At 37.8% G+C, this 15,083-nt stretch overlaps 1 protein-coding gene across 16 annotated transcripts in view; it reads left to right on the top strand.

Moving 5' to 3' along the window:
* The window catches only part of SYNE1 (spectrin repeat containing nuclear envelope protein 1), a 298,629-nt gene that overhangs the window by 237,829 nt on the left and 45,717 nt on the right, over window positions 1-15,083 (top strand). For all 16 annotated transcript variants that reach the window (XM_032684535.1, XM_032684534.1, XM_032684533.1 and 13 more), the window contains 10 exons: window positions 902-1,084; window positions 2,063-2,209; window positions 3,268-3,422; window positions 3,798-3,945; window positions 7,667-7,761; window positions 8,735-8,969; window positions 9,695-9,889; window positions 11,692-11,817; window positions 12,545-12,700; window positions 14,660-14,818. In XM_032684535.1, coding sequence (XP_032540426.1) covers window positions 902-1,084; window positions 2,063-2,209; window positions 3,268-3,422; window positions 3,798-3,945; window positions 7,667-7,761; window positions 8,735-8,969; window positions 9,695-9,889; window positions 11,692-11,817; window positions 12,545-12,700; window positions 14,660-14,818 — 1,599 coding nt within the window. The remainder of the gene's footprint in view (window positions 1-901; window positions 1,085-2,062; window positions 2,210-3,267; window positions 3,423-3,797; window positions 3,946-7,666; window positions 7,762-8,734; window positions 8,970-9,694; window positions 9,890-11,691; window positions 11,818-12,544; window positions 12,701-14,659; window positions 14,819-15,083) is intronic.

Genomic DNA, 15,083 nt, shown 5'->3' with positions numbered 1-15,083 from the left:
ATCTGAAGTCTTTTCTCTGGAGAAGATGGATAAATTATATCATTTCAGTCAGTTTTAAGTCTCTGCTTAATGAAGGGATTCTTTATTGGTAAAATATCTCAACTAAATCTTTAGAGTTCTTTATAATAGACAGAAACATAAAATCTTTGACTATATTCCCAATAATCAAGACTTTTCACTTTTTGTGAATGAAAAGAATTTGGGGATGTCTTTATCCTTTCTTATGGAAGGACACCATTCACCCTGAAACCTTGAAGTTCTTCCATTTTCAAGACAATCTCAAGATAGCAAAATAGTTTATCTCCTCTCTGTGCTTACATTTTGGTTCTTTTGAGTTTAAGTTAATGTTAAGTGTCATTAACCAAAAAAATAAAATACTAATTGTCTAAATGTAAGCCAAAACGCTTGCAACAAGAAAACATGTTAGTGTTTGAAAAATAAAGTGATCTTTTGGAGCATTTGCTACTATGGTCAGGCACCATGGACTGGCAATTCAAATAGTTCAGTTCACATAATTTCTTAATTTCTTTATGTCCCTTTCTTTAACCATTATGTTAGGCCATTTATAAAAGTTATTTTTTCAGCTCTCCTGGTAAATCATAACAGGGAAAGAAAGGGAGTTCTAGTCTTGAATCAGTTCCCAGTGAGGGCTGCCACTGGGACTGTCATGTCAGTAGATTCTAAAGGTTTCTTTCAACAAAGCTCAAAGGTAACTGAGCAGTGTCTTCCTTATGTTCCTTTCTGTGCAGGTACTTTGACATATCTGTTTTATTATGCATGTCACACAGAGTGTAACTGTATGACATTGAAATGCGGTAGTAAATGTAAGTTTTCAGTGATTTAATGACATCAACAGAGTGTAAGGTTAACTATTCATGTCTTTCTTCAATGTGTTCCACAGGATGTGCTCATGGATTTGAAAACAGCACAGGAGTCACTGGTTGTTCTTCAGGATCTGGGGGAGGAGCTGAAAAGCCAGGTGGAGGCTTCAGCAGCAGCAGCTATACAGTCTGATCATCTTTCTCTGAAGCAGAATCTGTCAACCCTAGAACAGGCTCTCTGCAAGCAACAGGCTGTACTTCAGGTATGCAGACAATATTTACAATCTGTGATTCTGATCATCCTGTGGTACCTGAAAACACATAAATTAGCTAAAACTGCCTGGGAAAAGAGGATGGTGTTACCTGTTCATCAGAATTTCCTAGACTTCCTTGGAAGCCAAAGCTGAGAGTAGAAAGAAAATATGCTCAAGTCTAGCATAAAGACCTTGTAAGAAGGTCCAAATTCTCTGAAGAGGATAGCAGACCTCGTGCAGGAAAATGTCTGTCTGGAATGCCAAGGTCACCATGCTTTCCGCAGACAACAGTAGTACTAACAGCTGGATCCACACCTACTTCTCCCCTGAAGACAACCTCTCTTCTCAGCTAGTTCTTCAGCAGTAAAACAAATGAGAGATTCTGAATATTTGTGTAGAATTGATTTTTGTGGCCAGACTGACACCTACCATTTGTGTCAAAGCTCATTCAGTAGCTCGTGTCACCAGGGCCTAAAGAGCAAAAAAGGAGTGGAAGAATGTATTCCATAGCAAACTATATGGCTGAAAAAGCAGCAGAGGTAGTGACTTCTGTTTGAGAGACAAGAGGATTTACCCGAGAAGTCCAACATTGTTTGAAATGTGCTTATAACATCACTGTACTGTGACGAGGCAAAACATGAGAGAAGGTTTTAATTTAAAAATGCAATAAGAGTGACTAGTTCTCTCTGCTGACAATAAATTAAGCATTGGATTTAGTTTCATAAAAGAGAAGGTTATCTATTTCAAGGTAAGGAGGTATTTATGCACTTTGTTGAAATATTGCCTTTTTGCTATGATCAAAAATGCACTATTTTAACCTAAAAAAATACCCCAATAATTCCACAGTCAGCAAGCAAAGCAGCAGTTGCAATTGCTCCTAGCCTATTCAGCTGTTTGCAAGTCTGAATGAGAATAACTAGAAGTGTGATGTCAGCAGGGATGCTGTGGAGCCAAAGTTCTTAAATTGCGGGTCCTTTTCTGTTTAAGGCTGGAGTTCTGGACTATCAAGCCTTTGCCAAGAACCTGGAAGTCCTTGAGACCTGGATAACAGAAGCAGAAGAAATCTTGAAAGAACAGGATCCCAGTCACTCATCTGATCTCTCAGCAATACAGAGTAGAATGGAGCAACTCAAGGTGACAAATAAATGTGGGAAGTGTTGGTTTGGTTTTTTTCTGTTGGCCTGGTTACTTGTAGTACAGGATATGCACAGGTATCATGCATGTATTCTATGTATAGTAAAGGACTATCACTCATGCAAAACGTAAGACTGAGAACTTAGAAGTTTGATGGCAGTCAAGGAGTGATTGTCCATGTTACTTTGCTCCAAGTAAAGATGAAAAGAATAGTCAAACTGTTCAGAATAAAATTAATATCAGATCAAAATGGGAATGGAAATGTCAGCAGTTCGTGGGGACTACCTTCATCGTGTTTTCTCTCAACTTTTTTTGAATTTATGCAATTTCTGTCTCAATGATATTTCATTTAGGGATGAAGTAATTTATACGTTTTGCATAACTTGATATACTGAAGAAAAATTCCTACTGTGTACGGTGTGATCTCAATTTGAAGTCTTTCACTCTATGTTTTGTGGGGCTTCTTTTTTCTGTCTTTTTCTTTCAGAGGCCATATCAGGAAGTTGCTGAACTCTACCATCTATGCTGCTTTTTTGGTTTAATCTTCCATTATTTTTCTGTCAGGATTAACTAGACAGAATTCCACTTTGGACATGCTGAAAAGCAGGGCATTTTCTTAATGTAGTGAATTGGATTTTTCTGTGCTGCAAAACAAAAACTAAAAATAAAAAATTTACTAATTTTAATGGGAATTTACCTGCCTAGCATTCAGGCTAAGAAAGAAGGAAAAAGGCTCACATATTTTGACAGTGTAAACATATGGCTTCAAACACTAGCCTACTTTTGCAGCTCTGAGCCATAAATCCTCAATTCGGGAAAACACTTCCGTGCAGTTTGAGTATACTTCTCTGCAAACATTTAAATATGAACATAAGTCTTCTCTTAGTCTGGGACCAGAAGCTGAATGCTGGAAATGCAATTTTTCCATGGCATAGGGATTGCTTACCACTGGGTGGCAACCAAGGCAGTTCTAAATTTAACTGAGTGCTAGTACATAATTTTGAAGTCTGCAATAGTGTAATTCCTGAACTTCCCAGCTATCACTCTTTTTGTTACAGAGTCAGATGCTGAAGTTCAGCAGCATGGCCCCAGATTTGGACCGTCTTAATGAGTTGGGTTACAGGCTTCCTCTGAATGATAAAGAAATCAAAAGGATGCAGAATCTGAACAGACATTGGTCTCTGATCTCATCTCAGACTACGGAGAGATTCAGGTTGGGATAGATAAATATTATTCTAGAGTTTTCTTAAGTTACAAGAGTTACAAAGTATACCTTTTGCAGAATATAGAAAATGTTTCGGGTATTTCATTAAGCAAATTTCCTTTTCTTTGATGTACTTATAAGTAAGGAGCACAGCCATTCAACAGAGATGTTGGTTTTGCCACAAATTAACAGGCTTTGAAATGAAGAAGACTGCTATTTTTGAAACTGTTGACTAAAGAAATTGAATGAGGGAGCTAAGTGGGAAAAGTGTTACCACCTGATTTGGAATTTTGCTGGAAAAGTTATTGCAAGACCTTTAACATTTGTGTGTTGTTAACACTGAGAGGAGGAGACCTTACCTGAATCCGTCTTTCTTTCTTTTAGTAAGCTGCAGTCTTTCTTGCTGCAGCAGCAGACCTTCTTGGAGAAATGTGAGACTTGGATGGATTTATTAGTTCAGACTGAACAGAAGTTGGCAGCAGAGATTTCAGGAAACTACCAAAGCCTTTTAGAGCAACAGAGGGCACACGAGGCAAGTCATCATGTGTATTTATACATAACTACAATACATACTTTTTATACATAAATGGAATGCACATTCCTTTTTGAGTAATATAATAGCATACCTTGAATTGAATTACATTTGCCTGCACCATCTGATGATACCTTAACTTAAAAACAGAAGCATGAACATATGTCAACAATACCCAGTTTTGGGGAGGACTTGAGTATCTGTCTGCATTTGTGTATAACATATCACTATGCCTATGAGTGCTTGTCCCCTACATTTAGTCTACTTCAGATTGGTTTGTACCAAGGAAATCAAAGTTTTTGTTGGTCCTCCTGTAAAAACATAACAATTCTCATACCATTTGGTTTTTTGTCTTCAGACATAAACTGGAGAAAATCTCTATTACAGTTTATTCTGATTTTATTTATTTGTTACTAAATTGTCAATGCATATAGCATTTGAAGAGCATGTTAAAGAAAATCTTTTTTGTCAAATACTGAGTTATGTAAGTAACCATGGGCCTCCATTTGGTAACATTTCCTTGGAGAACAAACTGATTTGGTTTGGCATGCTGCATTTGTCTATTTGTAACAAATCAAGAACTAGCACAACTTTTGCTGCAGGGAAAGATTGGTTCAGAATTTTTACTAGAGGATGGCTTTGTGATCTTAATTGAAGTCAAGAGATGCACATTTTTTCTCTACCCATATTGTTACTGCCAAGAATCCTTGTAAAGATCAAGTAAAAGAAGTCAATTTTCATACCAGAACTCCCATGTGGCCACAGCAGTTTCAGTTCCCACAACTTTTTCAGCTGACCTACCCCTAGACTCAGGCCAGATTACAGGAAGAGTTACGGTCTTCCCCCCCCTTTTATCTCATGGCATAGTGGTTGAATGAGTGTCCAATAGCAGAAAGTAATTCAAAACATTTTTTTTCTTGCTTTAGCATACAGTTGCATTAGTATTTAACTGCCTTTGTTTTTACAAATGTCATCTATTTCATTTCCTCATTGCTGCCAGTATTAAGTGGATAGTGTCTTTTTAAGTCGAAACATCTTAGATCTTTGAGATTTGAATGTCCAGAAATCATTACTAAGTGGATAACTTCCTACTGTTGTTGTATCTAATCATAGCTATAGTTTTATGAAAGGAGGTAAGGCAATCTTCCTGTGTTCAACTGTCTTGAGATCTCATCTTAATTCTCTCCTAATATCTTGATCTGAGCAGTTAGCTGAGTGTTACTCAGTCACTCTGTTGAAGCCCTTTTTATTACAACTATAAAATCATCTCTCAGAATTAAGAGAATTAATATTTGATTTTCAAAATACTGCAATTCATCCTAAAAAAAAAATGTAAACTGCCTTTTTTTCCCCATGAATTTTGGCATTATTTATAATCTAAGTGTATTTAGTGCACAAAACACTGTGTACTTCGCGGTGCTTCATCATAGTCAAAAAGAATTTTCTTTCCTCCCCTTATGACTATAAGGGTCAAATCTCAACGTCTCGTGATGCATTTCTGCATTGTTTCACTTTGTATTTTTTGAAAAATAATGAGAAAATATTCTGTTTCCACCTGAATTCCCAGAATGGATATTGAAACTCTTCCAGCTCTATTATCAGCTTTCCAGTGCTGACTCATAACTACTGGTGTTTACTCGGCAAAGACCCCAACCACCTCAGTGGCCTCATTTAAAAATAGCCTCCCACTGAAATGTACAAACCAGCAGTGTGGAGGTGATAGCTTATTCAAATATCATGCACTAACACTGGCATCTGCATCAGTCTGTCAGGATGATCTTTTAATCCTTTCTGTGCAGTTCTCTAGTACGTGATACATTGCTTGGGACTCCCATGCAGTGGGAATGCACCAAGACAAGCATTTGACAAAGTGCTGGCAGGGAAGGGGAAGGAAGTTCCTTGCCAACTCAATTACTGAATTTTTTTTTCAGTGTGCTGTTGTGCATTTCAACACCTACCTTCCTTTCCTCCTCCTTTGAATTCATATTTCAGTAATCTGCATATGAGAATAAATTTGGGTGACAAGTGGTCCCAGGTAACAGATTATCGCTCTTATGTATAGAGAGTGTACATGCGGAAAGCAAGAGGATGTTGAAAGAAGTGTCCTTTGTATAGGACTTGAATATCTCCACTCTAAGCAGAGTTCCTCATGCTTGATAAACTTTTATTTCCCCCTCTTAAAAAAGTATTAAAATTTTCACTTTTGGAAGATTTGGTTTTGCTGGGGTTTTGTTGGGGTTTTTTTATTGGTTTTATTTTTGTGATGGGAGGTGTTTAACCAGTTGTAACCAGTTGTGTTCTGTTTAGTCTTGATCTGTCAGCAATGCTGGTAGATGCTGTTGCCTCCTTTGCTTTGTCTATCTCCGCTAACTTGACAGAAATAGATGTGACAGGGAGTAAAATTTCTCCCTTCTTGCTCAGCTTTCTGAAATTCTCAACCCCAAATTATTGTGGTTTCATTCTTGAGATAATACAGCATTTAGTTTCCCTCTAATTCAGGCTCAGTCATTCATAAGTGCCAAGGTATTCAAAGGACAGTATCAAATATTTCTGCAAGGAAATCAGACAACACTGTTTCTTTCTATGGGAAAATTTATGCCCTGAGTAACATTTTCAGAATTAACTTGGTGATTCAGAGAGGCAAAATTTCATTTTGAAAAATTGCTGCATCGTCTAGAAGTCCTAAACTTCATACCATGTGCTTGAGGGATTTAATTGTACAGGTGCCAGTGTGTATTTTGCCAGCAGTGGCAGATGCAGGGATTGGTACAATCACAATCTGAGCTGGCTGGTGGGAAGCCATATAATAGAAGTGTAGTCTAGAACTGAAGAATAGTGGCTCTTAGTTCAGACAAGGGTGAACTTCTATCAACTGCAAATGCCATTGCTAACTAAAGAAAAAAATATCTCAAGCTTCATACCACTATAATTTTTCTTTGAATCTCTCTGTAAACCTTTTGAACATGGAGTGGGTCCAGTCCATAGCTGATGCCTGTGTGTACCTGCATGAACATAAGAATATTCTCGAAGAACTTTGTCTAGCAACATGGTCTGTTACTAAAAGGAAAGATGTTTTTCAAAATAAATAGAAGTAGCCTATCAACTTAAGTCATCTTTGCTTCAGTAGTACTTAGTTATTTTTTTGTCTTAAGTAATATATAAGTAATAAGAGAGTTTTAAAAGTATTGTGGACGTTTAGTACACCTGATGGGGAAAATTGGAAGTGGAAAATTTCTAGCTCCTGTACATAGCTGACCATTTCTTTTAAGGTTCTGTTGTCAATGTAAACATGTATTTAAAGTTTGTATAACATTATCACACACGGCATAAATTCAATCTAACAAGGCAAAGGGTTATAATATTCTTAAACATGTGAAAAAATAAATGTACCCTTTCTGTCCATGCACAAAATACCCTATATGGATTTTTTTGTAAATAAGAATGTCAATCACTAAATTCTACTCAGAAACATAAAACCAAGCTCGTGTTGATATCATTTAGCTTTATAATGGTGGTCTTGAGGAACTAATAATTACCGTAAGCAGCAAGTAACTCTAAAAATGAGATTTTTAAATTTGTTTTTATTTAAGTTCATGACAAAACTACCATTGAATTAATCTGAAATTGCATTAAATACATGAAAATTAATTTTTACCAGTGCATACAGACAGAATTTAAAATGTAAGATCTTGTTTTAACATCCTTGTCTCCTGTACAACAGCTATTCCAGGCAGAGATGTTCAGCCGCCAGCAGATTTTGCATTCAATTATCTCTGATGGGCAGCTCCTCCTAGAACAAGGACAGGTGGATGACAGGTAGACATTCCTGTGTTGTTGCTGCTGCTAGTTATGTGAAGTAACACTTAGACTAGAGAGACTTCCAATCAGAGAAGGTAGCAGATGTCAGTGTTCAGATCATGCTCTTCTGAAATAGAAGTTACTATTACTGGGTTAAGCTATTAATTAGTCAGATCTTAAGACAGTGATCTTTAGGATGCTATAGGGTATGTGAATGTATTTGAGAATACAACAACCTTGAGATTTGTCTGGAATTATCAAGCATGTTACATATATGTCTACTTTGATGTACTTTCAAAATGTCACTTTCATGAAAGGAGCCTGCAGTGACAGATTTGGTGGGTTAAACTTGATTTATGCCAAGTGGGGATTTGCCTCCACCAGGAGAATTCCCTACTGCCATTTAAGAACACCTGCAGCCTTAATGTCATGGATTATGAATTCATTACTGCCTGATATTTTATTTTAAATGCTTGTGATCAAACGAATGATAATCAGTGCAACACCAGTGGGTTGACACTTGTGCATATGCATTGACTTTGCTAAGGTCCTAATATAAAGTGAACTGTTTGTTGGAGTGTGAGAATTTTGTTAATGCTTTGTGTATCTTATGCCTCCTTTGAACTCAGTAGCAAATCTGGGGGCGAAATGTGAAATCTCCATGATTTACAATCAATTTGACTCATCCAAACTGGCAAAACCTGTGAGGGGTTTTTTGTGTATTTCTGGGGAGAAGTAGAAGAGTTTTATGTGTTAAAGGTTTGGAGTTTTTAAAGTCTCAATAATTGCATCCCTTTAATTCTCCCAGTACATAAAGTGTGAAGTTCTTATCCTCAGTCAGCTATCATGAGGCTTCAGAGCTTTTCTCTTAGTGTTTCATAATTGACAGCCAGACATCTTCCCTTTCCCATCAGTTAATTTCATTAAACAAATACATCCAATTATGAAGGTTACTATGTATTTTTATTTGTAATTTATGTATTTATAATAGGGATGAATTTAATATGAAGCTGACTCTTCTAAGTAATCAATGGCAAGGAGTAATTCGCCGGGCACAGCAGAGGAGGGGGATCATTGACAGCCAGATTCATCAGTGGCAGCGCTACAGGGAGATGGCAGAGAAGCTGCGCAAGTGGCTGATGGAGATGTCCCGTCAGCCGGTGACTGGGCTGGGCAATGTTCCTATCCCACTGCAGCAAGCAAGGGCACTACTGGATGAAGTGCAGGTGTGTCCACCGTGTTTGAAGAAAACAGAAAAAATCTCTACCTTTTTTACAGTCTTGATCATGTAAAACATTCTTTAAAATGTCTTAGATTCAGCCTATCTGTTTTGCAGAAAGCAACATTGGATGTTAGTTCTTCTTTGGAACTAGCATAATATCAGAAGTGGTAGTGTGATGGAAGCAAAGTTGGAGTTCACAAAAAATATATAATTGAGAACTTTCTGGGCCCTTGCTCTCAAGCCTTGTTTGCTTCTGTTTTTGCTTTGTAACCAGTGTCACACTGAAACTGTCTTGAAGAAAAAATAATGTCCTGTTTGAGGAATGTATTCTAGCTAACAGAAAAGGATTCTTTGAGTGCCCATCTTCATGTGAGGTTAACACTATCTATTTATTGGTTCAGTGTCTTTGAGTTTTTAGCTGGAAGATGGATATAATAATAAAGCTTATAAGCATAATAGACTCTAGAGGAATTCAATCTCTTTAAGAGCAATCAATATACTGATATTAGTGGGGAGAAAGAAGCCTTTCCTGTCTTTATCTCCTTGGAGAAATTTTCTAGTGGTCTGCTATAGTAAATGATTGTGAAAATGTTAGGGTAAACCATTTGGGCCATAGCTCATGCTTAAGACAAGGTGTGCAACCAATGAAGTATAGGCTTGAGAATGAATAACTGAATTGCTAATTGTAATTAAAAAGACAAAGCTGACAGAAACTATTAATATTTTTAGCTTAAAGAAAAAGTTCTCCTGAGGCAACAAGGGAGTTACATCCTCACTGTGGAAGCTGGGAAGCAACTGCTGCTCTCTGCTGACAGTGGAGCTGAGGCAGTCCTGCAGACAGAGCTTACTGAAATTCAGGAGCGCTGGAAGATAGCTAGCTCCCAACTGGAGCAGCAAAAGAAACAGCTTACTTTACTACTGAAAGTAAGTGTGCTATTTCTTCTGTACTTCTTCAGCAAGTTTATGTTTTCTCACTGTGAACCCTGGTAAAGAAAAGCATTCTCAATGGACAAGCACAAATACAGGAACTGCATATATGCTACGAGCTAACGATTTCCCTTCACCGCCTCTGAAACTAGGAGTGGTAATACTTCATATAAGTAGGCTTATGTTAATTGACATATTTTAATTGATATTTCCAGAACACTGCCAATAAAGTATATTACTACCAGCCCTATTTTCAACATAGGCCAAAAATTTATTTTATTTTGCACAATGCTGTTTAATTTTTATACATATTTTTATTGGGTTTGAGTGGCAAAGTTTTTGTAGCAGGAAACTACAGGAATGATTTCTGTGAGAAGCTGCCAGAAGCTTCCCCTGTGTCTGATGGAGCCAATGCCAGCCAGCTTTATCATGGACCCACCACTGGTGAAGGCTGAGCCCAACGGTGATGGTGTAGCACCTCTGGGATAACATATTTAGGAAGGTGAAAAAAAAAGTTACTGTGCAGAAGTAATTGCAGCTGGAGAGAGGAGTGAGACAATGTGACGGAAACAACTTTGCAGACACCGTGGTGACTGAGGAAGGAGGGAGAGGAGATGCTACAGGCACCAGAGCAGAGATTACCCTGCAGCCGTGATGGAGACATGGAGGTCCGCAGTGGAGCAGAGGTCCACCTGCAGCCCGTAGAGGACCCACATCATGCCCAAAGGAGGCTGTCTCCCAATGTGAAGCCCATACTGGAGCAATTATGCTGGCAGGACTTTTGACCTCATACAGGACCCGCACTGGCACAGCCTTTTCCTGAAGGACTGCACCCCATGGAAGGGACCCACACTGAAACAGTTTGTGAAGAACTCACAGAAAAGTTCATGGAGAACCACCTCCTGTGGGAGGGACCCCATGCTGGAGCAGGGCAGGAGTGTTAAGAGTATGACAGACTATTGTCAATTAGATCATATTATTTAATCCAAAGAGAAAAAAGAAGACAGTGAAGAGAGGGTTTTTTTGCAAGACCTTTTGTTTGTAATTCATCATCCTGAAAATGGTCATGAAATACTGGCATAGACTGGAAAAAAAAGGAATGAGAGAATTACACAAGCAGTGATGGAAGGAGAATATCTTGAAACAGAAGACTAAGTTTTTTTCAATATGATACAATATTTAATGCGAGTTCTGTATGTTCTGGTATTCTTTGTGAGTTGACTGGCTTATTAGGGATCCTTCTGTCTCAATATAAAGCTTTAACAAGCAGGTGAGGCAGACAAAACCATACTGCCACATTATGGTTAGTATAGTTTTATTGCATTGGACACGTTAAAAACTTTGGAAAGTATGCAAACACTAAACCTGGGTGTAGCTGCTAGAATCCTGATTTAGCAAAGATACTACAGGTGCTTCAATTTGCCCTGAATTTGCAGTTTCCCCAACCACTTTTTTCTCCCCAAATATTAATGCACCTGCATGAAGTTCTTTTCAAAGAACAGTGGTGTGTTTAATACAGGCATTCAAGAAAGGAAGTGGAAAATAATTTTAGCAGGGAGAGGCTTCCCTGAAAGGATGGAGCTTGATCTAGAAAGCATTTCAATAACAGCAGACTTGTGTATTTGTACTAGCAGAGACCTATACAAAAAAAAATTTGACATAGTTCTGCATATGACTCAAACTCTAAGACTTCAGTATTATTTAAAGGGAGATTTCAAGACATGTTTTTATTAGGCAGATCCACTGACATAAATATAACCCAGACCAGAACTGAAGTCTCATAAATTTTTTGCTTTCAGGACTGGGAAAAATGTGAAAAGGACATAGGGGACTCCCTGGAGAAGCTAAGATCATTCAAAAAAAAACTTTCTCAGCCGCTGCCAGATCACCATGATGAATTGCATGCAGAGCAGATTCGTTGCAAGGTAAAGCACTTCTCTGTTGATTGTAGTCTCTGCCTTTGTGCAGTAACCTCTTCCACTGTTAATTATGCAAACCAGTCAGCCAGTCCCGTGACAAGAAACTATCCATGTAATATATGGACAGCATAATACCACCGTGATCTCACCATAATGCAAACCCCACAGGGTAGATATAGATCTGATCAAAGTAATACCAGAACAGGATCTGAAAAGTACCGTGGAAGGACTATATAGCAGTATGTTTTTATTATAGAAATTCTAACTCAAAATTTGAACTCATGGTATCAAAACTCTTGCCTTAGTGCTTTTTATTTGAGGTGAGGTTACTGTGGAGTATTTTAAACAATGCTTTTAGGCTATATTATTTGCATTTTAGGAATTAATCACAGCTTGAAAATATTTTCTATACATAGAAGTCCAAACCAATACTTGGAATTCCCAAATACCTTTGAACCTTAGAGAGTTTCTTAGTTTGTGGGTATTTGTTACAAGGCTGATGTATCATTCAGTATTGTGGAGTTAATTCCCTCATAACTCTGAAAATATTGGTACCTTTGGGATTTATGTTTCCTTTTTCTTTGAAACAAGGCTTAAACAGTCTGCTTGAAATGGTAGGTCTGCTCAGATAGGATTTAAATTAGTGATATAAGACTGCTTATGTTCACGTTTCATTAACACATTCAAATTTTTATTTGTTACTGGTCCTTTTTCCTCATGTTCTTCTTTTAAGGAGTTAGAGAATGCTGTTGAAGGCTGGACAGATGACCTTGCACACCTCTCTCTGCTGAAGGAGACTCTGTCTGTATATATCAGTGCAGATGATATCTTAATCCTCAGTGAGCGTATAGAGCTCCTGCACAGACAGTGGGAGGAGCTGTGCCACCAGGCAAGTACAATATGAGCACTGATATGAGTAGTATGCAGGCTACAGAAGTGTTGGAAGAAAAATTGAATGCAAGTAGCAGCTTTTAGAAAAGATGCATGTAGGCACACTTAAATTCAAAGATGAATTCTTTCTGAATCAGGGGAAACATTCATTGAAATGTTCCTTTAATTACTGCTAGTGTTTCTGGATATCTTGAGCTTTGTAATGGCAGTGAAGTCATATTTAAGCAACCTTGAAAAATCAACAAAAAGGTCACACTGTGAGCTATGGGACTTGGCATGGCTGTCTGGGAAAAACACAGAAATAAAACAGTTATACTTTGCTTTCATGGAAGACCTGTGCTCAGAAAGTGTCTCCTCCCTATTCAGCGTTGCTCTGTTGTACCTTCAGTTCTGCTGATAGCTTCTGCTTCATCAGGCATTGGTGTCTGCATTTCTGTTAATCTTAGGGTGACTTGCTTGCCTGCAAAATGAGCTGAGAAGTATTGTTTTATTTGTTCAGGTGCATCGTGCTATTAATATGCTTCTGGACTCTGTTTTACACTCCAGGTAGTGGAGCCTTCCTCACACAGCTTTTCAGATTATCCTAATGTTATTTCTGTGGTTTTCAGTAGAGGTTGCAGTTCAGATATGGTGAGGCTAACTTTGAAATTGCTACTTCATGTAAAAAACCTGTGAAGGCTTCAAAAACACCTCCAAAGTAGGAAAAATGCTTCACAGTTAACAGCACAGAACATGTTATGTGTTAGCCAAATTTGAATGAGCCAGTGTAGATACATCTAAGTTATGCTGTCACTGCATGGATGTTAATAGTAAAAGAAGGAACCAAGTAAAGAATTTTAATCTTACTTTTGTGCATGCTGAGTGTTTCACTTCGTTCAACTGCTGCTTATTTCCGGAAAGCTGTCGTCAAGCTCAGAACCACAAAAAGGAAATGCAAGATCGTGTGTTTGCCACTGTTAAACCTAACACAGTAGTTAAAGAACACATCACTTTTGTTTATGAAAGAGCAGGTGCTTCATCTGAAAAGTCTTCGTCTTTTCAGGTGAAATTCCGATATAAAGTCAGAAACAACCTAGATTACAATGGGGAGGAAAGGAAGTAAGTAGCTTTACTGATGTCTTAAACTGGAGAGATGACTGCTGCACACCCTGTGCTGCTCTTTTGATTTCAGTGTCCATGTTTGTCTTTTATTATTTGTAGTCTGAGATGGTACCACAATTATAGCAATTACTTAAACATAGCAATGTTGTCTTTCCTTCTGTACCAACTACAGCATTAGCCTGTTCGATATTTTATGCCTGTTCTTTCATGTCAGGCACACTTCAGTCCTTTGGAATCTCTCGAGGTGTCATGCCCATCCCTGAGAAATAGTTATCTGTGAAATGAGTGTATTGGGACTCAAGTAGAAAGTTGCTTATGCAAAATAAAGTGTACCTTTGATTTAGCTTTGTACTCGTGCTCATGCACAAATTACAGACTTTTGGAGTTTGACCTATGCTATATGTATATCTTTTTTTTTTTTGCTTTGCTTTGGTGAAGCGTTTATCGTTTCATTTTTGTATAATCTCTTAGAGTAAAAGGAAACTTAGCATACTTTATAAAGTTTAATAAGTGAGCAAAAATTGTAAGAAAATTTAATTTTTATCTTCTAATGAAACCTTTGGGTTAGAGACATTAGAAAACAAGATATTTACAGACTACTGAGCGTAACGCTTGGGTGCCTCTCTCTGTGCATAGGATGTAACTAACAGGAAATCTGAGGTCATCACTTACCCCTACACTTACAGACAGTCAGACAAAGTTTCTGCAGTACAACTCCAGTTTGTTTTAATGGCAAGTAAGTTGCTGGAACACTTTTGCAGGGCTAGAGGTGTTCACATTGAGGTACAAAGTGTTTTAAGCATGTCTTAAATGCATTTACTATTTTGGTCTTATTTACTCTTTCAAATGGTTTAAGGTCTCCTTACGTCGACAACAAGTTAGCGAGAGACTGAATGAGTGGGCTGTCTTCAGTGAGAAAAACAAGGAGCTCTGTGAGTGGCTGACACAAATGGAAAGTAAGGTGTCTCAAAATGGCGACATCCTCATAGAAGAAATGATTGAGAAACTTAAAAAGGTATGGTGTACCCTTGCATACTGTTCTTTAACTGCTTACTTGTTTTGTGTTGCAAGGAGGATAGTGAATTAGCCGAAACAGAGGTTTTACCTTACCCTGATGTATTCCAGTGTTTGTGTTCTTCTCTCGCTCTGCAGCATTTTTCCTGTCTTTCTTGAGATAGGACCTCCTAGAATACCAGAAAATTAAGTGAATGCAGAGTCAGAGGCATCTGAATGCTTTACTAAGTGTTCAATCAGAATTGCCTGTAAAGAGTTTAACTATA

Source organism: Chiroxiphia lanceolata, chromosome 3 (assembly GCF_009829145.1).
Source record: "Chiroxiphia lanceolata isolate bChiLan1 chromosome 3, bChiLan1.pri, whole genome shotgun sequence".
Classification (NCBI taxonomy): domain Eukaryota; kingdom Metazoa; phylum Chordata; class Aves; order Passeriformes; family Pipridae; genus Chiroxiphia; species Chiroxiphia lanceolata.
Note: the sequence above shows the minus strand (reverse complement) of the source record. Positions and strands in the feature narration are given on the sequence as shown.